The sequence below is a fragment of the Sus scrofa genome, chromosome 14, assembly GCF_054392235.1.
Source record: "Sus scrofa isolate SSC_HxYL_T2T_F1_AM1 chromosome 14, Sscrofa_HxYL_maternal_Yorkshire_Landrace_v2.0, whole genome shotgun sequence".
Classification (NCBI taxonomy): Eukaryota; Metazoa; Chordata; class Mammalia; order Artiodactyla; family Suidae; genus Sus; species Sus scrofa.
This window is the reverse complement of record NC_139396.1, coordinates 72375338-72397421: the sequence shown is the minus strand read 5'-3', so window position 1 is coordinate 72397421 and position 22084 is coordinate 72375338. Positions and strand designations below refer to the sequence as shown.

Sequence of the window (22084 nt, the reverse complement as noted above, 5' to 3'; positions counted from 1 at the left end):
ATCTGGTGTTGCTGTGGCTATGGTGTAAGCTGGTGGCTACCTGGGAACCTCTATGTGCAGCAGGTGTGGCCCTAAACAGGCGAAAGGACCAAAAAAAAAAAAAAGGATGAACTTCAAGTTTACAAAGTACCTGAGAGTGTGGGACCCAGTGTCTGAAGCAGGAGGCTGAGGCTTCCAAGGCAGAGGAAGGGCTGCTGAGGTGGCAGGAAGGGGCACTGACTGAGTTGGGGTGGCCTGGACAGGCTGGCCTGCTGCTGAAGTGAACAGGTGAAGCCTCAGGGTTCAGCAAAGGTCTCAGGACGGACTTAGAATCCTTGGCTACATCTTTATCGGGTAAAAGTGCTTACCTGATATAGCTTGTAAACCAAAGTGAACCGTACCCTGGGAAAATGGACAATCTAGATTCTTAATCAAATGGAATGTTTCCCTGATTGGTCTGCACTAAGATGGCGATACACATCTCTAGAAGTGGCTCTGCGCACTCATGGACCCCACTGTCAGGCTGCACTGTGTCTACCCCACTCCTCAACTCAGTATGAGATTTGGAGACTGGGTGCTTATGGGGGGGGGACTAGGTTAAATGGGGTCACATGGGTGGGCACAAATCCATTATGACTGGTACTCTTGGACACAGACACACAGGGAGAAATTGGCATCTACATGCAAGGAGAGGGGCTTCCAAACTGAGAAACATTCTCCCATCTTCATGACTCCAAACTAATGGCAGGTGTTGCACCCTCCTTGACAACACGGCAAGCTTGGCTAGTGGTCTCTGACTCTCTCTACAGGACCCCACCCCTGGCTTAAAACCCAAAGCCTGCCTTGCCTTTCCTCCCTGTGCATAAGGCAATACAGATGCATGTCCTCCACTTCTGCTCCGGAGGTCACTTTGTGCCTCCTGCTGCTGGTGTCTGCCTCTTATCTTGGCCTTCCTCTCCCCAGTAGCAGGCAAGGGAGGGCAGCCTCCCTCAGCCCCGTGCATTCTCAGGTAAATTAACTTTGACTCCAACATACAACAAAGAAACAGCAGGTTGAACATATTTATTCATAGCCCACGTAACCCTGTCGCAAGCAGGCTCAGGCCCCAATGGCATGGGCTCTCAAGGACAGTCTATTTCTTGAACTCCACCTGTGTGTACACCTTGGTGATGTCCTGGTACCTGCCTTCCGGGGGCTGGTAGTCAGAGATCGGTGGTGTGTAATCTGGCCCTTGCCTTTCAAAGGGGAACAGGCTGGGGTCCCTCTTGGTGGCCTCCGCATGGAGTTCTGGGGATGAGAGCCTCAGCTCCTGCAGAGCTTCCTCCTGGGCCTCAAGCAGGGACCTGATGGCACTCCTCTCCATCTCATGCTCTCGCTGCTTGTACAATGACCACCGCTTCAGAAGCAGGGCTCTCCGCTCGCTCTCCTCAAAGGGCAGCTCCACAGGAGGCCGCTGTCTGCAAATACACGGAGCAGAAGGCATGACCCTGGGGTACCCACTTCTCCAACCAATAGCAGCAGACCCACTGCCTGGCACAGATGGAACTTGGGGACAAACAAAGGTATGGAACGTACAACATGGCAGCAGCACCAGCTGTGGGAACCAGTAACATTTGCTTTATATGGGGACAAGGAACGCATCACTCTAAGCAGACTGGAAGAAACTCCTCTGCCCCAGCCAAAGGCAGCTTTGGAGAAAAGTCAACAGAAGTTGTGAAAACAGACACCGAAACCACAGGGAGTCAAGAAACTATGTCAGCCCCAGAGACCCCAAAAAGCACTGTCATGTCCCGATTACCTGGCAAGGTGCTACTTATGCACAATACATGTTCCTTATACATGGTGTATGCTCCTGACAAGGCAGAAACCCCACATGACACATCCCAACTATGAACATTTGCACCCTAAAGCAAGAGGCTAAGGGTTTCCTAGCATCAGGAAAGAGTAAGGGCTGCAGACCCAGGGCCCAAGTCATCAATCACAACTAAACTCCTCTTGCAAGAGCAACAGTGCAAACTTGCTCAAGTACTATCAACAATCTCCCTGAGTTTCCCTTCCCACATTCAGCCATCCAGGAGCAGCACCAAGGAATGCTTTCTCAAGGCCCACAGACAACCCAGGAGATGAGGACTCAGACCAGGGCCAAGTCTGTCCCAGCCCCACCCCTTCCCACCACGGGTTTGAAGTGCAGACAGAAGTCCTTTGCTCTGAGGACTTCAAACATAGAGGGCCCCACCTCTCTTTATTCAAGAACTTGACTGGCGTGATAAAATCCTCAATGGGAATGAGCTCCTGGCTTGCCTTCTCCAGTCGTCTGATCCTCTTTTTCAAGCGGTCCTTTGCTGCTTGGTCTTTCTTAGGATCTACTTTCTTCTTCTTTCGAAGAGGTTCTGCTCTAAACGATAAAGCAAACATTAAACCTTTTTCTCTCTGGTCTCATGAACACATAAAGACATAGCCTGAGGTAAAGGGCCCCAAACCTGTACTGAGCTCTCTGCCAGGGAAGGAAGTGTGTGGCCTGACCTCCTAAGCGTGGCAGGGAGACAGCCTTCACCTGGGGTCCCTGTGAGAACTCTGTGGGTACAGCCAATCAGGAGGGGTGAGAAGGTATAAATTAAAGGGAAGTGCTTATCTTTAGCGCAGGATTTCCTGTGACTTGAGACAGCACAGCACTGAATAGTGAAAATACCAAACTGATGAATGAGAAACTCATTACTCACATTTTAATGAATTGGTGATTTATAAAAATGATTTGAGTAAGACTAAAGAGAGATAGTATAACTAAAGTGACCAGCAGGTTCCTATTTACTTGGGCTTTCTTAACAAATTTTCCCATCCTAGAGCACTTATGAGATTGATTTACTCCCAGGAACACAGCTCCTATGGTGACAATTTACTACTAAGAATAAATAAGTCCTCCAGCATCAAGACTGATTTTCATGAATCAAGTCTAGAAGGGACACAGAGTCCCAGGTGGAAAAACTCATCCTTGCACCTTCTCCCACCTCTCCAGGGAGTAAGAAAGGGAAGTGCTGGGCTCTTTAAAACACCCAACAGTCCCTTCAAAGCTAACTAACTTTTTAAGACTATTTTCACGTTTTTATTTTCTGAGTACAGATAACAGTATTCCATATAAAAAGACAGAAAGGTATCTGACCAAATTTTCTCTTAAATTTAAGTATAGCTAGCCTACAATGTTGTGTTTCTGGCGTACAGCAATGACTAGATTATACCCATACATTCTTCTCCAAATTATTCCGCATTACGTTTATCACGGGACACTGACAGCTACAGTATAGAGTCCACCTACTCTGAACTGAGAAACGTTGGGTCCCCGAGGCCGGCCCCAAATCGGGTTACCTCATGGGCACGAGACCCCAAAAGGAGAATAGCGAGCCTCGCTCGTGCGCGTCTCTGGTCTGCGTCGGCCACGCTCCCACAAGCCTGGAAGAGACGGAGGGGGCGTAAGCGCCTGATTCTCGAAGCGCTGGGGGAGACTGCAGACCTGCGACCCCGGCTCCGCCAGTCCACACTCACCGGCTCGCCGGGCGCAGAGTGCGTGAGGCCGCCCCCAGCGCGGCGGCCGCCATGACTCCCGGTCCACACCGGCCGCTTCCGGGCGCGCGCCCCGGGCCGCGGTGCTCCGGTCTCTGGTCCGGCCGCCTGGCCCTCCCGCGCTCCCCTGTTCCGGCCGCCGCGCCTTGCCCCGCCCCCGACGTGGCTCCGCCCCGCGCCCGGCGCCTCGCACCTCGCTCGGCTTAGGGTTCTTCTTGCCACCTACGCAGCCACCGGCCGCTCGGCCTGCGCCACGCGAGGGCCGATACCCATAGTGGGGCCGGCGTGGCCGGAGGGGACCGAGTGTCCTCGTCTGTGAGGCGGCCTGGCCGCCCAGTAAGCGCGTCCGAGCCGGAGCAGCCGGGCCGCGCCCGGCGCGGCACGTGGCCGGCGCTCGCGAGCGCCCAATGAACGCGCGCTGGGAGCGGCGGAAGCCAGTTAATTAGTCGGCTCGGCGTCGGCGGGCGGGGCGGCGAGGCCGTCAGCGCCGCCGCCGCGCCCCGCCCAGCTCCGCCGGCCCGAGTGCACCCCAAGCCCCGCTTCCCGTCGGCTAGCACTTAGCTCGCGGCCGCACGGGGCGGACCTGAAGCGGAGCCGTCTGCCCGCTCAGCCCAGCGGGCCGAGGAGCCGGGCTCCCCGTGCGCGCGGAGAGCGGTTTCCCGCCGGGGCGGTTTGGCAGGTGCGCGCCGTGACTTCCGGCGTTGCCCGGGAGCCGCCGGAGGAGGAGCGGCGCGGGGGATGCGGCTGTGGCGGCGGCGGCGGCGGCCGAGCGCGGGGGTCGGCTGTGGCGGCGGCGGCGGGGGGCGCAGGCCGGCGATGGCGCGGCGGCGCTGAGGGCGCAGGACGGGCGGCAGCCGGAGGGCGAGCGGCGCGGGCGGCGGCGGCTCCATGGCCCGGGCGCGCTGAGGGACGCGGCTCTCGCTTCAGCCCGGCGGCGGCGGCGGCGGCGGCGGCGGCCGAACAATGAAGCTCCTGAAGCCGACCTGGGTCAACCATAATGGTGAGTGCGTGTGGGGGTCGCGGGGGGCCGGACCGGAGACCGGCCAGGGTCTGGAGCCGGGTGGGTGCCGTGCGCAGGTCCTGCCCGGCGTGCTCCATGCCGGGCGCCCGGTGCCCGGGCCGCGGGACTGGCGGGCGCGGACTTTGCCCTGGCGCGGGGATTCCGGGTACCGGGCACGTGCTCCGCCCGGCCGCGGCCACGTCGACTCTCGCCCCAGCCCTTTCGCTGAGCCCTCGGTCGCCGACGCGTGGTCCGGCCAGGGGTCACGGCCCGGTTCCGGGAGTTGGCAGGGATGTGCCAGGATGGTCCAGTGTGTGAATCCGCCTTGGCCTTTTGGTGGCAGGGTGTAGACCTGGAATGGGTACGTCCCTGCCATACCAGCTGGGCTAGATCTGGTGACAGTGCTTCCAGGTGGGAAACTGTGTCTTCAGGCTGTTTCTGGAGCCAAGCAACCACGTTCCCGCTAGCTGTCTGGGGCCTCCAGGGCACAGAGGGCCTTCCTTAGCTCTGTGGCAGTGTCTCCGAAGCACACCTTGGGGGAGCATGCAGTTTCCCTGGTTGAGAAGGGATTCTGGTATAGAGAAGCACGTGGTCGCCAGCAGTTTTGTTTGAGTTTTGCCTTGTCCGTGCACCTGCTACAGGAGTTGGTCTTTGAGGGGAGAGAGCCCCATCTCTCTCCTGACAGCGCTGAAGCCCAGGGAATACTGTTCCAGGGAGGGCCTTTTTGACTGCTCTTATGCAAAGGGTCACCCAGATTTTGTCCTCGTTTCTGCTTCGCTGTATGACTAGAGGGAGCTCCGGTTTTCTTTTCTACCAAGTAGAGTAGATGCTTTTACCTTCCTTAAACTCCTAGGTTTTTGGTTTTGAACTTGATCTGAGGATGCTTCCTACTGCTGCAGCTGAACTGAACTGAATGTCTGTGTCCTTTCCATCAGGCGTGCTTTCCCTTGCCATCTTCTTGTAGGTCATCTGTGTCGTTTTTCAGGGTCCAGGTGAGGTCATCTTTCCATTTTGGTAACATTCCATCTGAGTCACTCTGCTAGATGGACCCTGTCCCTGTGGGTGTACATTCCATATGCCCTCAGGGTGGAGACTGCCTGGTTCCCCTCTTTTCCTCTCCACATTTCCTCTCCACACTCGGCAATGTTTTCCACACAGAGGGTCTGTGGTAAATGTTGGCTGATACAGGTAAGAGAGCTGAGGTGACCATAACTTACTAAGACATCTAGGTTTACTGTACATGAAAGCAAAAGCTGTGAACTCTGGTTTCGTTTCTCCTGTGTTGCTCTCCAAGAGTGTTTCCTGATGTGTGGTGTGAGATTTTTCTTTGGAGAACTGGGTGAGTGTTCAGTAATTATAGATTGTGGTGCTGGTGAATCAAGAGAGGAAAAAGTTTTATGATCTAGTTTGCTGTGCAAGTCTGAAGGAATTTTTATTTTGACATGCTTTGCCTAGATTGACTTGTTTGTGTAGTGTATCCTTCTCTAGTCTGCCTTTTGCTATGTAACTTCTAATTTCATGATAAGCTCCTTTGTAGGACACATGTTTTATGCTGTAAGCATAAGCAGGTCAAGATGCTTGTGCGATTACTTAGGTACAAATGAGTGAGAGTGTGCAGCCAGGCCAGCAAGCAAGCATCCTGACGGCAGAGTGAGCAGAGGAGTGGACCTGGGGCTCTTGTTGCCATGGCCTAGCCACAGTCCTAGGGTAGAACTCAGGATACCTGCCCTGCCTTCTTCATAAGCAATTGTGAGGCCACAAAGTGCTTCCCACACTCTAAAGTGCCTTAGAAATATGAGAGATGATAGTACAGAAACTGAGACAAACCTGTTCTTTGTCAAATTTCCTTTCTCTTAAAATCTTCTGAAATCAACCCCTGTCTCACTGAGTGTTCAGGAGGACTGTTGGGGAGAATAACCACTTTCCAGAAGGACATGATGATGGTCTGGATTACTATTGAGTAGTCCTTTAAAGTCTTGTGACTAGTAGAAACTGCCGGGGTGGGGGTGCTGCTCAGCCAGAAGCCCAAGTGCTCTGTAGTGGCTGGTATAATCTCACTTCTTTGGGTTAGAAAGCAAAAAAAAGACCATCGTACTTTGGAGAGCTGGCTTCCTGACTCTGCATTCATGTCTCCTCACTCATTACGCAGCTCGAAGATACTTTCTGGTGTCTAATAAGAGTCAAGAGAGGGAAGGAGCAGAGAGCCCTGCACTTTCCCCCTGGCGGCAGGATCCATTCAGGCAGAGTGGCGAGGGCAGGATGAAAGCAGAGGGAAAACAATCTGTTGGGCGCAAGTGCGCCCTTGGTCTTCATTTTTCTGACTGATGATAATGGTAAGACTTTTCCTCTAAGGTAGAGTTTCTAATTCTCAGCACTTGTTGACATTTTGGGTTACAGAACTGTGGAGACCAGCCTGTGTGTTATAGGACATTAGCAGCATCCCTGGCCTCAGACATCCAGTGTCCTCTGTTGGCCAGGTCACCCCCAGCAGAGAATCACTTTTTTTTTTTTTTTTTTTTTTGTCTTTTTTTTTTTATTGTTGTTGTTGTTGTTGCTATTTCTTGGGCCGCTCCCGCGGCATATGGAGGTTCCCAGGCTAGGGGTTGAATCGGAGCTGTAGCCACTGGCCTACACCAGAGCCACAGCAACGTGGGATCTGAGCTGCGTCTGCAACCTACACCACAGCTCGCGGCAACGCTGGATCCTTAACCCACCGAGCAAGGGCAGGGACCGAACCCGCAACCTCACGGTTCCTAGTCGGATTCGTCAACCACTGCGCCACGACGGGAACTCCAGAATCACTTTTTGAAGTGATCAGTAAGTTCACAGATGTTAAAGTCACATCACAGTAAGGAGCGTTGAACACGGATTCAGACACCATCGTGTATTGACTGTAGATTCTTGTGACTGTGATTCCACTTCTGGGCCTTGGTGAAGTTGAATAAGCATATAGACTCATGCTCATCATTCAATCCTGTCCGCAAACGTAAAGACTATGTTAAACTAGAGTTCCTGTTGTGGCTCAGTGGTTAACGAATCCGACTAGGAACCATGAGGTTGCAGGTTCGATCCCTGGCCTCGCTCAATGGGTTAAGGATCTGGCATTGCCGTGAGCTGTGGTGTAGGTCGCAGACATGGCTCGGATCCCAAGTTGCTGTGGCTCTGACATAGGCCAGTGGCCACAGCTCCAATTAAACCCCTAGCCTGGGAACCTCCATATGCCATGGGTGCGGCCCTAGAAAAGGCAAAAAGACCAAAAAAAAAAAAAAAAAAAAAAAAAGGACTATCTTAAACTGAGGTGTATGATAAGAACTGTGGACATATATGCTAGACACTGTTCACACACACACACACGCATGGGCCTTGCTCTGTGTTCTCGGATATAATATTCCTTACATATATTATTTTAGGCTTGCCCAAAATAAAGTTTATTTTTAAGTTAGGTTATAACCACATATTGGTCAGAAAGTGAAAGCAGTTGGGTTATTAGTTGTAGGAAAATGTAGCATTTATGTTGAAAAGATTTCATTGAGAGCCCTGCTTCTTCCCATCCCTGGGCCTCTGTTTCTGAGAGTTTGTCTGGAATTCTCATGGTATTCATGAGTAGCTCATTGGTGAAACCCATTCTCACCAGAGGGACCAGGAGTGAAGGACACGTGTCCTCCTTTGCCCTCTTGATCACACTGAGGGCAGTGTTGTGGAAAGTTATTTGGCAAGTTTTAAATAATGGGATAATATGTCAGTGAATCACATTTCTTTATGGTGTGTTTTTTCCTGTCCTGCCTATGATTCGATTCTTTTCCCCACCCTGTCTCATTCCACAAAAGGTTTAAAATCTCCTCCTGAGACATGGACCACATCTGGGTGAACATAAACCAGCTTGAAAGGGAAACACAGGGAGGGATGACACAGTAGTGAGGTTGGCCTGGGTGTGGAAAGACCTACACAGCTGCTGAGACAGAGGCCAGGAGGGATCCCAGCAGTGACATTCTGTGATGGCCATGGTCATTCAGATAAACTGCAGTTGCTCTAGATTAGGGATTCTCAAATGGGCCAGTGTCTGGAGACATTTTTGGTTTTCAGAGCTGGAGTGGGTGGTGCTCTTGTATCCAGTGGGTGGAGGACAGGACTGCCCACAAGATGCTGCAGGGTCCAGGTCATTCCCCCACAGCAAAGAATCCCCTGCCCCAAAGTCAGCAGTGCCAAGGTTGAGAAAGTGCTCTAGGTAAGAGTATCTATTGTTAGTTCCCTTTTTGTGTATTTGTGTCAACCATCAAACCAGATTGTAAGCCTCTTGAAGAGAAGAATTTTGCCTTTTATATTTTGGAGTCAGGTAGCCATCCTGTTCTCAAGTCTCTGTGCTCTGCTGCTCCCCAAATGTGTGTTCCAGAAGGTTCTTTACGCCTCTTGTCCTGCTCTGTTAAGTGAAGCCACTGACACCTGCCTCACCTGCTCCCTGCTCACCTGTGAAGGCTCAGGAAATGCAAACCCTCTTCACAGTCTCTCACTGACTTAGCACTGAGGGCAGTAGTTTGGTTTTTTTAAAAAGTAATCAGAATACTTCTGGAGAGGATTCAGAAGACTAGGTGGGATTTTGCCTTGGATACTACTCTTGTAGAATTTTCAGTGATGTGTGCCCCAGACATTGAACCCTTCTGGAGAGAAGTTCTGTGGGGTCAGAAGTAAATAAGGCTCTCCTTGTGTGGGAGAAGCTTGCGCCATGTGGGAGAAGGGAAGAGACCACATTCTAGGGTGCAGGGTAGCTGGAAGCCCCAGGGAAGAGGGCCTGAGCTGTGTCTGGACCACAGGAGGACTGTGAGGGAAACCTCAGGAGCAGAGGCCCCAGGAGGGCTGGGGGCACTTAGGGATGGACAGTGCATGTGATGAGAGTTGGTGCTGGAGTCAGGGCCCTGACACCTGCCTGGAAGCTTGGACTTTCTTCTAGGAATTGTGAGAGGGGAGCATTGATATGTCTGAGGGGGCTGGACATTGCCCAATGGTCAAGCTCAGAGGCAGTTCCCTGGGTCTTGGTAGAGAGGTAATGATGGAGACAGGAGGTTGGTGGAGGTGAAGACAGGGGAGAGGCACATAACTGTAGATCTGAGACTTAAAGTTTCCTCCTTCCTTCCTTTCTTCCTTCCCTCTCTTTCTTTCTTTGCCTTTTCAGGGCCACACCAGTGGCATATGGAAGTTCCCAGGCTAGGGGTCGAATCAGAGCTACAGCTGCTGGCCTACACCACAGCCACAGCAACACCACATCCAAGCCTCATCTGTGACATACACCACAGCTCAAGACAACACCAGATCCTTAACCCACTGAGTGAGGCCAGGGATCCAACCTGTGTCCTCATGGATACTGGTTGGGTTTGTTAGCCCTGAGCCATGGCAGGAACTCCAAGAGTTAGTTTCTTTCGTATGCAGAAGAAAGAGCGGAGATGAGCGCTCAGAAATGAGGTTTTCTTAAATGTTAATTTTTTTTCTTTTTTGACTACATCCAAGACATATGGAGGTTTCCAGGCCAGAGATTGAATTTGAGCTGCAGTTGCAACCTACACCACAGCTGTGACAACATCAGAGTCTTAACCTGCTGTGCCACAGTAGGAACTGTTCTTAAATATTTCTTTTTTTTTTTTTTTCCGCTTTTCAGGGCCGCACCCATAACATATGGAGGTTCCCAGGCTAGGGGTCCAATTGGAGCTACAGCTGCCGGCCTACGCCACATCCACAGCAACACCGGATCTGAGCCATAGGTCACGACGTTGATCCTTAACTCACTAAGTCCAGGGATCAAACCCACAACCTCATGGTTCCTAGTTGGATTTGTTTTTGCTGCACCACGATGGGAACTCCTTAAATGTTTCTTTTAATCTAAGAAGTAGTTAAAAAGATGTTTTCATCTTTTGCATCAAGCTGTGTTTACACAGTTGGGAGTGACCTCTAGGCAGTGCCTAGCCTTAGCCCGAGGGGACCTGCTGCCATTGCACCCATCTGGGTTCCTTTCTCCCCTGACCCCTCCTTTTCCACAAGGGTTACTAGGCTATCCGGTTTATCTGGGGTGTTTGCTTGTGAACTGCACAGGTGTCCAGCGTGTGAAATAAACCCCGGGGATCAGAAATGGATGCAAACACAGGTGAGCAGCAACACCTTGGGATGTGAACATCTGCACTGCTAACTAGCAGAGAGGGAGTGTCTCACCCCCTTCTTCCTTTCTATCAGAACCCCAGGTTTTTTCCACATGTCTGCCCCCTTCTGCAGACCAGTTGCAGGGCCAAGGCTTAATAACTCTAAGCTGGATTGTGGATGGAGCGGAGACTTGTTGGGGAACGGCTGTGTGGTGCCCTTCCAGCCAGTAGGCCTTGTGTTGGGGGAATGTCTTCTGGGGCTCATGGGGAATCAGTTAAGAAGAGATACTTGAGAGGCTAGCCCATCTCTCTTCTCTTGGATTCACTGCGTCTGTGTATGGTAGCCAGCGTGTGACCATGAGCATGACAGGAGGGGACAGTTGAAGGACATGGCTCCTTAAGCTGCTAATTAATGACTCTTGAAACTGACCCTCGTCAGAACTCGTCATATGAGTTAGTAGGTTACCCTTGAAGTCCTCTGTGACATGCAGCAGAAAGAAAACATCCCCAACAGTGCATTGTGCAGATAGAAACTGAGGCTGAGGTTAGGTGGCCCCAGGATTGCAGTTGATGTGAAGGGTACGAGTTGGGAGGCACATCCAGACTGACCAGAACCCAAGCTCATTGTTTCTAGTTGCCAAATGGTGGCCCCCTTGCTGAGGGTGGCCACCTCTGTCCTGGAGAGCTTGGGTTCCTTTTCATCTGTAGAAAGAGCTTTCAGAAACCACTGCTACAGGAGTTCCTATCATGGCGCAGTGGAAACAAATCCAACTAGTATCCATGAGGATGCAGGTTCAATCCCTGGCCTTGCTTAGTGGATCAGGGATCTGGTGTTGCCATGAGCTGTGGTGTAGGTCATAGACGAGGCTTGGATACTGTGTGGCTGTAGTGTAGGCTGGCAGGTGTAGCTCCAGTTCGACCCCTAGCCTGTGAACTTCCATACTCCGCTGATACAGCCTAAAAAGTGAGGGGCGGGGAGGAAGGGAGGAAGCACTGCTCCATCTGGGCACCAGGAGTGCTCTCGTGCTTGGGTATTGTTATCCCATGGCTGCTTCTAGCCATTCAGAGAGCCATAGGGCTTCTAACCTGGCAGGTTTCTCTTCGATGTGCTTGGTGAGCCTTCTCTGGCGTTTACTTTTTGAGAATTCTCTGGTCATGACATATCAGCAGAATGGTTTCTGGGAGGGGTAGGGCAGGCCTATGGCCAATCCTGGACTCTGAATCTTCCTTGTTTGATTGCTCAAGCCAGCTAGGTCACGTGCCCTCTTACACCCATCACCATTGCCTGCTGACTGCATCGGGGGTGGGGGAAGTAGATGCCTGGGTAAGATTGGGGCTCCACTCGAGACCACCCCTCTGAAAGGCATGTACTTGGGGTGTCGACTACAAGGCGGCCAGCAGACAGGCAGCCCACAGTATCTGCTGCCCTTGGCTGGTAGCGTTAATTTGCTTCATAAAACTTTCTGTTCATCTTGGCTAGCTCTTCTAGTAGACCAGACCTTGTGGTAGAATCCACTGGGGAATCCACTGGGGATTCCAGTGACAAGGGGACACATTTTGCTCTAGTCTTTACCCTAGGAGCACATTTATACAATTGTGTCTTAAAGCTTTCTGTTGTAGGAGGGTGAGTAGATGACACAGAACAGATAGAAATGGTTTAGAACACCCCTGGCAAAGCGTAAGCCCAGTTAGGTCAAAACTTGCCTCTTTTAAAAGCAATACCTGTCTTCATTCATAACCAGCCCAGGACAGGGAAACTACCCTGTCCAGAGCCACTGCGGTGAAGAACAGACAGAAAAGGCAGTGTCACTTGAGGGCCGGGAATGGATCTGCACTGGAGCAGACTCCTGGTCTCTCTGCATCCTCCAATGGGCCCTGCGCAGAGAGGCACCCAGTCCATTTGTCCCATCAACACACATGCCTGTGAACTGTGTGGGGCTAAGTGCTATGGACCAGGCCATGTGCTGGGCTCTGCTCAGGAGCAGCCCGAGTCACATTGACCAGTGAGGAGAAGTATAGGAGGGGAGCTCCCTAGGGAGACAGGCGGCAGGGACCATAAACAGAGCAGTAGCTAAGGGAGTGTGGAAGAAACAGCAGGCAGAGATGAGCCCTGGGGTCAGGGTTGGGGTCAGGGTCGGAAGGGTTTTAAATAGGGTTTTTTGGGCAAGCCTGAGCGAAAAGGTAACCTGTGAACTGAGACCTTGTCTCAGGCAGCAGACCATGAGCAGGAGTACTGAAGAGGTCCTGGAACCCAGCTCTAGGCACCTGACGGGGAAAGAGGTTGACTGTAGCGCAGTCTGTTATTTTTCTTTTTCCTTTTTTTAAATTGACTTGTAACATTGATTAGTTTCAGGTGTACAACATAATGATTCAGTGTTTGTATATATTGCAAGATGATCACCACAGTAATTTTGGTTAACATCTGTCACCTCATATAGTTACAGAATTATTTTTTCTTGACAAGAACATTTAAGATTTACTCTCTAGCAACTTTCAAATATGCAATAATACAGTGTTATTAACTATAGTGTTATTTCTGGGAGTTGCCGTCCATGGCTCAGTGGTTAACAAATGTCACTAGCATCCATGAGGACGGAGGTTCGATCCCTGGTCTTCATCATTGAGTTAGGGATCCAGTGTTGCTGTGAGCCGTGGTATAGCCTGCAGACGCAGCTGGGATTCTGCGTTGCTGTGGCTTTGGTGTAGGCCAGCAGCAACAGCTCCAATTCAGTCCCTAGGCTGGGAACCTCCCTGTGCTGCTGGTGCGGCCCTTAAAAAAACAAACAAACAAACTAGTGTTACTTCCTTAACTTTGGTTGTTGTTAAATTAACAGATTTTTCGCCTCTATGGAAGTGCTGTCCTTAATTGGTCTTGGTTTCCTAATGGAACTAGATAGGAGGAGTGACTATTTATAGAAATTCATCTTGCAGATAACTTTTAAGGAGTATCTCTGTCCTATAAAATTAGGGGAAAAGTATATAAAGAGACACTAAAACTTCCTTGTTAAGGTGTTGGCAAATGCTGCAGAAGTGGCTCAGGTCTGCGAATGACATACCTGCCACTTTTTCCCCTCTAGTTCATGGCAAAAACAAAACAAAACAAAACAAAAAAACCCAAAACGGTTGCATGAGTGTTACAACTTCCTTCCTGTGCTGCGTTCTGGCTTTCTCAGGCACCTGACCCCTGTGAAGTGTCCTTGTGTGGTGCCAACTTAGGAAGACAGAAGTTTTTGTGGTTGAACTCAGTAGAGGTAACAGCAGCAGATGGCCCTGGGGGCCGCCAAGGCTGTGCTTCCACCTGCAGGTGGGTGCTGATGTGAGCTCTCACCTCGGGAGGTGAGGGGCCTGCCTTCCCAAGATCGGGGTCTTCAAATTTGGGGCCTCAGCCTCCGGCTTCCTCCGGCCATTAACAACAGCATGTGTTTATTGAGTGCCTACTAGGTGTTAAGCCACTGGGCCCTGGGGATGACTCCACAACTAAAACAGACAAGAAGTACTAAGTTCTTGGATTTTACGTCTGTTGGGTAGAGCGGCCAGACATACAATGATGGAAAGTAAATAGTGTATAAGAAATTGCTTAGGGAAAAATAGCTCAGTGTTGGCAGAATGGTGGTGCCACACTGGGCGGTTAGGGGAGGCGGGCCTCCTCGGTGGGAGGGTGCCTGTTCAGTCTAGGAGCGGAGAGGAGGGGGATGCTGGACCACCCATTGAGTTAGGGGACCCAGAGATGAGGCCAGAGAAGTCGCCAGGAGTGTGGCTGTCCTGCAGGGCCTGTTGGCTTCTCCTGTCTGAGGCATGGCCTTGACTGAGATGGCAGGTTTGGGCAGGAAGACCAGGAGTTGCTTGTGGCAAGGTGAAGGGTGAGACACTTGGCAGGCAGCCAGATAGAGGAGTTTCCCACCATTAGGTAGAATGCTCTGGTGCAGGGCCTCTGGAGGGTTTGTTGGTCATAGGGTGCATACCCTGCACAAGGAAAGAACCAACTTTATGAGGAGAGCCCACTGGTATTTGGATATTTATCTTTCTTACCTTTCATTATGCATACTCATACTTAGAGTTTTTAGAAAACAGACTTGATGCATATGTATATTTATTCTTTATTGAGATGCTTGTAGATTCCCACCCAGCTGAGGTCATCTGAGCACTTTGCTTAGTTTCTCCAGGGGTAACATTTTGTAAAACTGCAATATAATGCCACCTCAACATTGACAGATTCCACCTATCTTGTATAGATCTTCCCCTTTATTATTTGTAGTACTTATCTGTGTGGGGGTAGCTGTTTAGTTCTACACAATTTTTCGCCTGTGCATGTTCGGGTATCCACCAGTCAAGACTGTTTCCAGTACCTTTTACAGCCACACCCAGCTCCCTCCCACACCCTTCCAGCTTATATACTATTGGTTTTATTTGGTTTGGTTTTTGGTTAAAGTTGTGACAAAATAAATATAACACAAAATTTACCATCTTGACCATCTTTTAAGGGTATAGTTCAGTAGTGTTGTGCCACCATCTCTATAACTTTTCATCTTGCAGAACTTTAAAACTCTGCCCCCCAGTCCACAGCAGCCGTCATTCTACTTTCTGTCTACATGAATGTGACTATTCTAGAGACTTCATATAAGTGAAATCTTATAGCATTTGTGCTTTTGTGACTGGCTTGTGTAAATCAGAGTAATGTCTTCACAGTTCATCCATGTTGTAGCTTATGTCAGAATTTCTTTCCTTTTCATTGCTGAATAATGTTTCATTGTATGGATGCACCATATTTACTTATCCATTCTTCCATTGATGGACCCTGGGGTTGCCTCCACCTCTTGCTATTATGAATAGTGCTGCTGCAAATGTGGGTCTACAAATAACTCTTCGGGACCCTACTTTCAGTTCTTTTGTATACTTGGAAGTGGAATTGCTGGATCACAGGTAATTCCTTTTTTTTTCCTTAATTTTAATTTTATTGGAGTATAGTTGACTCACAATGCTGTATTAGTTTCAGGTGTCCAGCAAAGTGGTATTAGTTTCAGGTGTCCAGCAAAGTGGATTGGTATATCTTATCTCCATTCTTTTTCCCATATAGTTTATTACAAACTTGTGCTCTGCTATACCCAGGTAATTATATTTTTAATGTTTTTTTCTTTTTTCTTTTTTTTTTTTTTTGTTAAAGTATAGTTGATTTAGTGTCATGCCTATTTTTAATGTTTTGAGGAGCCTCCGTATTGTTTTCCACAGCAGCTGCACCATTTTACATTCCCATCAGTTGTGTATTGTTCCAGTTTCACCACATCCCTACCACCACCACTTGTTACTTTTTCTTTTTTACTTTACTTCTCTTCTCTTTTCTTTTTATTTATTTATTTACTTTTTGTGTTTTTCTTAGGGCCTGCACTGGTGGCACATGGAGGTTCCCAGGCTAGGAGTTCAATCAGCTGTAGCCGCTGGCCTATGCCACAGCCCCAGCAACTCAGGATCCTAGCCTCGTCTGTGACCTATGGCACAGCTCACAGCAACACCAGATCCTTAACCCACTGAGCAAGGCCAGGGATCAAACCTACATCTTCAGGGATGCCAGTCCGGTTTGTTAACCACTGAGCCACAACAGGAACTCCTTCTTTTCTTTTTTTTAAATGGTAGCTATCCTTTGGAGAAAGTCTAGTCAAGGTCTTTGCCCATTTTTGAATCAGGTTTTTGGTTTTTTGTCATTGAGTTTTAGGAGTTCTCCATATATTATCAGAAATGTGACTTCCCAGTATTTTCCCGCATTCTGTGGGTTGCCTTTTTATTCTGTTGATAGTCTCCTTTGATGGGCGAAAGTTTCCATGAAGTCCAGTTTGTCTGTTTTTTTTTCTCTTACTGTCTGTCCCTTTCTGTCACATCTAAAAAAATCATTGCCAAATGCAGTGTTGTGAAGCTTTCTTTTTATGTTTTCTTCTGAGAATTTTTAGAGCATTAGGTTCAACATTTGGGTCTTTGAGCCATTCTGAGGTAATTTTTGTATATGTTAGGTAAGATTCCAGCCTCATTCTTCTTGATATTGTTTTCCTCCATCTATTAGTTGAAGAAAATGTCCTTTACCTCGTTGAATGGTCTTGGCAGTCTTGTGGAAAATCATGTAGCCACATATGCAAAGGTTTATTTCAGGGCTCTTTATTCTGTTCCATTGGTCTGTATATTATCATGCCAATAACACACTTTTGATTACTGTGACTTTGTAGTAAGTTTTGAAATCAGCAAGTGTAAGACCTCCCACTTTGTCTTTTTTCAAAATTCCATTTGGCTGTTTGGAGTCCCTTGAGATTCCATATGAATTTTAGGATGGGTTTTTCAGTCTTTGCAAAAAAGAAAAATGTCATTGCAGTTTTGGTAGAGAATGCATTAAGTCTGTAGAGCTTTGCATGTAGTTGACACCTTAACAGTGGTAAGTCTTTATGTCCATGAACATGGGCTGTCTTTCCATTTATTTGTGTCTCTGCTAGTTCTCAGGGCAGCCGTTTTCTAATTTTCAGTGCACAAGTCTTTGGCTTCCTTGGTTAAGTTTATTTCTAAGCTTTTTTTTTCCTTTTTGATTCTATTTTAGATGACTTTTTTCTCTTTGTTTCTTTTGGATTTTCATTGTTAATGTATAGAAATGCAACAAATGTTTGTTGATTTTGTGTCCTTCAGCTCTACTAAATTCCTTTATTTTGTGGAATCTTCAGGGTTTTCCACATATAAGATCATGTCTTTTGTATCCACCTTATATTTAAATATTGTTTTGTAACTTTTTTTCCACTTAGTAAATGTTTCAGACAATCCGGTGTTTCATTTTGAATTACAAATGTACCAGACTTTTTTAGATCTGAAGTATTATTGGGCTGTGTGAGAACAGCATGGAGAGTGAAGGCCTCGCCTTTTCCAGGTTCTGCTCCAGCAGAGCCCAGACTGGAGGCCCCCGGATTACCAACGGTGGCCGTCTGTTTTGTGCCCTACTGGTATCCCTTCTCCTGCTCGCCTGCTCCTCTCAGAATCTCCCTGACTCCAGGAAGAACCAGTGTCTGTAGCTTACTCTTTTTTTTTTTTCCTTTTTGTCTTTTTAGGGCTGCACCCATGGCTTATGGAGTTTCCCAGACTAGGGGTCTAATCAGAGCTGTAGCTGCCAGCCTATGCCAGAGCCACAGCAACTTGGGATCCAAGCTGTGTCTGCGACCTACACCACAGGTCATGGCAACCAGATCCTTAACCCACTGAGCGAGACCAGGGATTGAACCTGCCTCCTCGTGGACGCTAGTCAGGTTTGTTAACCACTGGGCCATGACAGGAACTCTTATTTTTCATTCTGTCCAAATGAGAATGGGATCATTGGAGCAGAATGGGAGAGCAGTGCTGGTGTGGGCTAAGCATGCTGGGGGCCATCCTGCAGAGGCTGCAAGGTTGCTGGTGGCTCTAGGGAGCAGAGTGTGCTGATCTGGCTTTCAGCTCTGTCTCTGTGGAGAGGGAGTCGGGAGCTCATCTTGGTCATTGTACAGGGCCTCAGGAAAGTTCTCCAACTAGTCCAGCCCCATGCCCTTTCCCTCAGCTCCACCCCCAGAAGCCCTTGGGAGGAGCAGGGCAGGGTGCCACCGCAATCCTTGGAATCGAGAGGCCCAGTTCTGTGGGGTGGGCAGCCAGCTCTATACTGGTGGCCTCCTGTAGGTCCACTTCCTTGTGACGTCTGCTCTAGAAATGCAGCACCACTTACGCCAGTCACACCTGTCCCAGGCACACCCCAGTCTCAGAAACACTGGCCCGTGAGGCATATGCATCTTAGAAGTGTCGTGAGAGGGTGTGGTGGAAAGGACCTGGGCTGTGTAGTCGGTCCCTGTGAAGCAGGGCCCCCACCCCCACCTCTGTGCTCTGAGGGAGTCAGGCTGGCCTGTGACTTGTAGGCATGTGATTCTGATGTGCTCCTGGAGGGGATGTAAACTCCGTTGCACAGACCTCAGAACTTAAAAAGCACTCTGCTCACAGGTGAATTCTTCTTGCTGATGGCCACTCATGACTGATGCTGGATCAGTCAGAACCTTTTTGGTTAAAATGATGAGTGCCCAGCTCAGGTCAGCACAGGCAGAAAAGTGAAGAAATTGGCATCTTGGGTATAGCAAACTGCCCCTAAACTTGTTGGCTTAAAACAGCATTTTTATTACTTGTGTGTGATTTTGCCCTTGGCAGGGCTCAGTGGGGCCAGCTCATCTCGGCTCCTCACAGAATCTGCTGGGGCCACTTGAACAGCCTGGGACTGGGACATCCCACTGTGGGTCCCCACCATGGGGCCCATGTCCCAGCCCAGCACTGGCTGTTGCTGTCTCAGTGCTTGGGCCCCCTCTCAGCATGGTGGTCTCTTACATGACAGGGCCTTGTCCACAGGGCAGATGTTGAACCTCTGGGTCTTCCGCACTGGCCCACCACTGCAACAGCGTCTCCTTTGTCATGTTTGGTTAGTTAAAGACAAGTCCAAGCCAGCCCAGGTTCCAGGGATGGGTGGGGATGAGTGGGGCACACAGAGTAGAAGGGCTGAGGTGTGTAGGGTGCTTTTCCTCACACCTGTGCTTGTTCTCTTCCTGGCTTGTGCTCCCTTATTCTCTCCTTCCGGGGGCTTGGCCTGGATGGGCTCCCTCTGAGCAGCACCCCCACCCTCCCATCTTCACTGGCAGGAGCACACCATGGCACTTATGCCTGGGCATCTATGAGGCCTTGGGCAACTTTTCTGACTTCTCTGTATGCCTCCATTTCCCCTCCCATTGAAGGGAGGATGCGCGAGGGCCATGTGGGATTCAGGGAAGGCCCCGGGCTTTGCTGCCTATGGGTAAGAGGGGCTCTGAAGCAAGTTAGGGCTGGCAAGGAGCTTGGCTGGTCCTAGAAAGGCAGTTCCCTGGGACCCTTGAGTGCAGGCGCCTGCCTGACCCCTGCCAAGGTCATCACCACCCAGGGAGACATCTGAGTTCACAAGGCTCACTGTCCTCTGGTGTTGGCAGGGCCCAGCCAGGTCTCAGCACTGGATGCTGCAGTCCCTTGTTCCTCGCTCCTAGGAGCAGCAGTGCAGGACCCGCAGCCCTGGTTGGCCTTTCTTGAGCCCAGATGGCAAGAGACCACCTTCTCACAGTGGCTTCCCTCCAGCCCCCAGCCTGTGGGGAAGGGTGATGTGTTCCCAGCAGCACAGGAGTATCATGGGTGGCAGCCACCTGGCCCAGGAGGGCGCAAGCATCCCCACCTCATCGGGAGCCCTTCACATCCCCCCCTCAGCCCCCCGCATATCTGCCTTCCTGGAGTCGCCATGATGGTTCTCAGGGCCCTTCTCTTGAAAGTCAAGGTGGGACTGTTAGGGTCTGTCCTGTCTGGGCCCTGCAGGAAGAGCTCTGGCTAGCTGGGCCTCAGATCACTGTCCACTTATGGTCTGGCTGTTCAGTGCTGGGTGGAGGGCAGACAGTGTCAGGTCTTGACCTTGTGAGCCCTTGAGCAAGTGCTCACAGCAGGCTGGGACTGAGTTTCCCATGTGTGGGGACAGGTTTGAGCACATTGCATGTGCTTCAGGCCCAGTCAGCAGCTGCCTGGCTGAACTTGACCTGTCGCTGAAGAGCTCTAGCTCACGGACCCAGCCAGAGCTGCCAGCCCAACTGGAGCCTGTTGTGGTAGCCTTTGCTGTTGGAACCAGTAATGCTAGAGCTGAGATGACGTGTGGTGTGATTTCCAAATTTCCCAGTGCTACTCCCAGCTCCCTGGACAGGAGAGGGAGTTTGCATTTGGTACCTCTGCTGGCTGGTGGCCCTGCACAGCTGCTTCCCCCACCACATAATGACCAGTAAGAGGGAGAGGGTATGGTCCCTGGGCTCATAGAAGCTCACGCTTGACCGTAGGGGTGTGCTCTCCAGAGGAAGGTGGGCTAGGCTGGGGGCCATGCTGGCCTTGGTACCAGCGCTTGGTCTCCCATGCTTGATGGGCACCTCAGCCAGACCTTCATCAGCCACCACCTGCTTCTGCCTGACCCGCATTCGCTGCCACGTGATTTCAGCGGTGGTGACCCTGGTACTAGTACCCATCCCTCCTCCTCCTGGAAGCCAGAGCATCCTCAGCTAAAAGACTCCTTGGCAACAGCCCTTTGTATCAGCAATCGTTGATGTTCAGCTCATTGTAAAGCATCTAATTTGTAGCTGAACAGATATTACTGAGCCACCGTCCCCAGGCCCATGCCAGGTGCTGCTGCAGTGATAAACTCCACAGCTATTGACATACCATTCTTGGACTGGATGGAGGCCAGGAGCTGGACACACGCCCATTGGCTACAGGCCCCAGGATGACTGCCACAGCCCACTGTGGTGCCTTCACTACTCAGGTCTGCTCAGCTAACCGTCCAGTTCTGGGGACAGTTATAGGCTCCTGGGCCCATATTGTGCCACAGCCCTTCCCCTGCAGGGATGAGGCATCTAACTTACTGCACCCTGGGGTGTGTCCACTGAGGCCCAGCTGGAGGAGACATCGGGAAGGACTCTGCCTGGGCTGTAATGCAGCACAAACCTATGGGGGGGGGGGTTTGGAGGGCAGTGAGGGAAGCAGTGCCCGAGCACTGCAGCCACTGGTCATGCTCAGTTGTCAGATAGCTGGATGGAAAAGCTGGGGCTCTGTAGGACAAGGAGATGGCTGGAGGTGCAGCCCCTGTGACTTAGGGCTGTTGTCACCAGGAAACTTGTGGCCTTAACAAGCATGTACCCCAAGAAGTGGGCAGGCTCTCACTTCTGAGTGCCCAGGGCTGCAGGCTCAACTGTTCAGTGACCGGAGGCCCTGTCCTGCTTTCAGACTCTAAGCTATTCAATGTCACGGGGAGAGTCTCAGTAATTTATATTTTAACTAAAAGTTAGATCATTCCACCTTTGTTCACAGCTAATTTATTGGTAGACACTTTTTTTTCCTAGGACTAGTGATTAGAGACATTACTTGAAGAACCAATAGTTTACATGTTTGAGTCTTCGCTGTTCTCCCATGAATAAAAGCCAAGATCGATGTTACGTATTTTTTTTTCTTTGTTCCCAGGCAAGCCAATTTTTTCAGTTGATATTCACCCTGACGGGACCAAGTTTGCAACTGGAGGACAAGGTATGTTCTGGAGGAACAGGGGCGGGGATGGGAGGGTAGGGGAAGTGGTATGGCCCTGCTGCCTTGCCCACTTATCCTGTGCCCTGGGCTGCAGAGAGGGCTTGCTGTTCCCAATACCCTTTTGGGCTCCAGCATGCTCTCTGCAAGTATTTTGGTTGCGGGTTTATCTTTCCAATTCCTAGGAATTGGGTTGATATTAAAGTCAGCTTGAGGAGTTCCCTAGTGGCTCAGTGGGTTAAGGATCTAGCGTTACTACAGTGGCTTGGGTTGTTGCTGTGACGCAGGTTCGATCCCTGGCCTTGGAACTTCCACATGTTGCAGGCATGGCCAA

The 22084-nt window shown here is 50.4% G+C and overlaps 2 protein-coding genes across 21 annotated transcripts in view; one reads left to right on the top strand and one right to left on the bottom strand.

Moving 5' to 3' along the window:
- Positions 1-1022: 1022 nt before the first annotated feature.
- Positions 1023-4424, bottom strand: MRPL40 (mitochondrial ribosomal protein L40). 4 transcript variants are annotated; one of them, NM_001243560.1, is made up of 4 exons: positions 3728-3892; positions 3340-3423; positions 2216-2374; positions 1023-1436 (listed from the first exon to the last, which is right to left on the bottom strand). In NM_001243560.1, the coding sequence occupies exons 2-4, from the start codon at positions 3342-3344 to the stop codon at positions 1112-1114; spliced, it is 489 nt and encodes a 162-aa protein (NP_001230489.1). In that variant the 5' UTR covers positions 3345-3423; positions 3728-3892; the 3' UTR covers positions 1023-1111. The 4 variants fall into 4 exon arrangements, 3 of the variants coding, with proteins under 3 accessions (NP_001230489.1, NP_001230488.1, XP_084849019.1); NM_001243559.1 differs by lacking the exon at positions 3728-3892 and adding an exon at positions 3517-3656; XR_014825564.1 differs by lacking the exon at positions 3728-3892 and adding an exon at positions 4118-4424 and having other exon boundaries at positions 1027-1436; positions 2216-2369.
- The window catches only part of HIRA (histone cell cycle regulator), a 73648-nt gene continuing 55618 nt past the window's right edge, over positions 4055-22084 (top strand). For 5 of the 17 annotated variants that reach the window (XM_084994100.1, XM_084994096.1, XM_084994098.1 and 2 more), the window contains exons 1-2: positions 4468-4534; positions 21691-21753. Coding sequence is in view for 6 of the 17 variants with exons in the window: in XM_084994095.1 (XP_084850221.1) it covers positions 4498-4534; positions 21691-21753 (100 nt within the window). In the remaining 11 variants the exon portion in view is untranslated. Of the gene's footprint in view, positions 4214-4252; positions 4535-21690; positions 21754-22084 lie in introns of those variants that run through there. The other 12 variants (XM_021074293.2, XM_005654116.4, XM_005654114.4 and 9 more) reach the window with 7 other exon arrangements.

Bases quoted from the DNA above. Each gene is read 5' to 3' on its own strand.
- MRPL40 (NM_001243559.1), bottom strand. From the start codon at position 3,569: ATGGCGGCCGCCGCGCTGGGGGCGGCCTCACGCACTCTGCGCCCGGCG. The intron at 3,424-3,516 runs GTGAGTGTGGAC...CGTCTCTTCCAG, and splicing joins ACTCTGCGCCCGGCGAGCCG to GCTTGTGGGAGCGTGGCCGA. The intron at 1,437-2,215 runs GTGGGGCCCTCT...GTGTATTTGCAG, and splicing joins AAGTTCTTGAATAAAGAGAG to ACAGCGGCCTCCTGTGGAGC.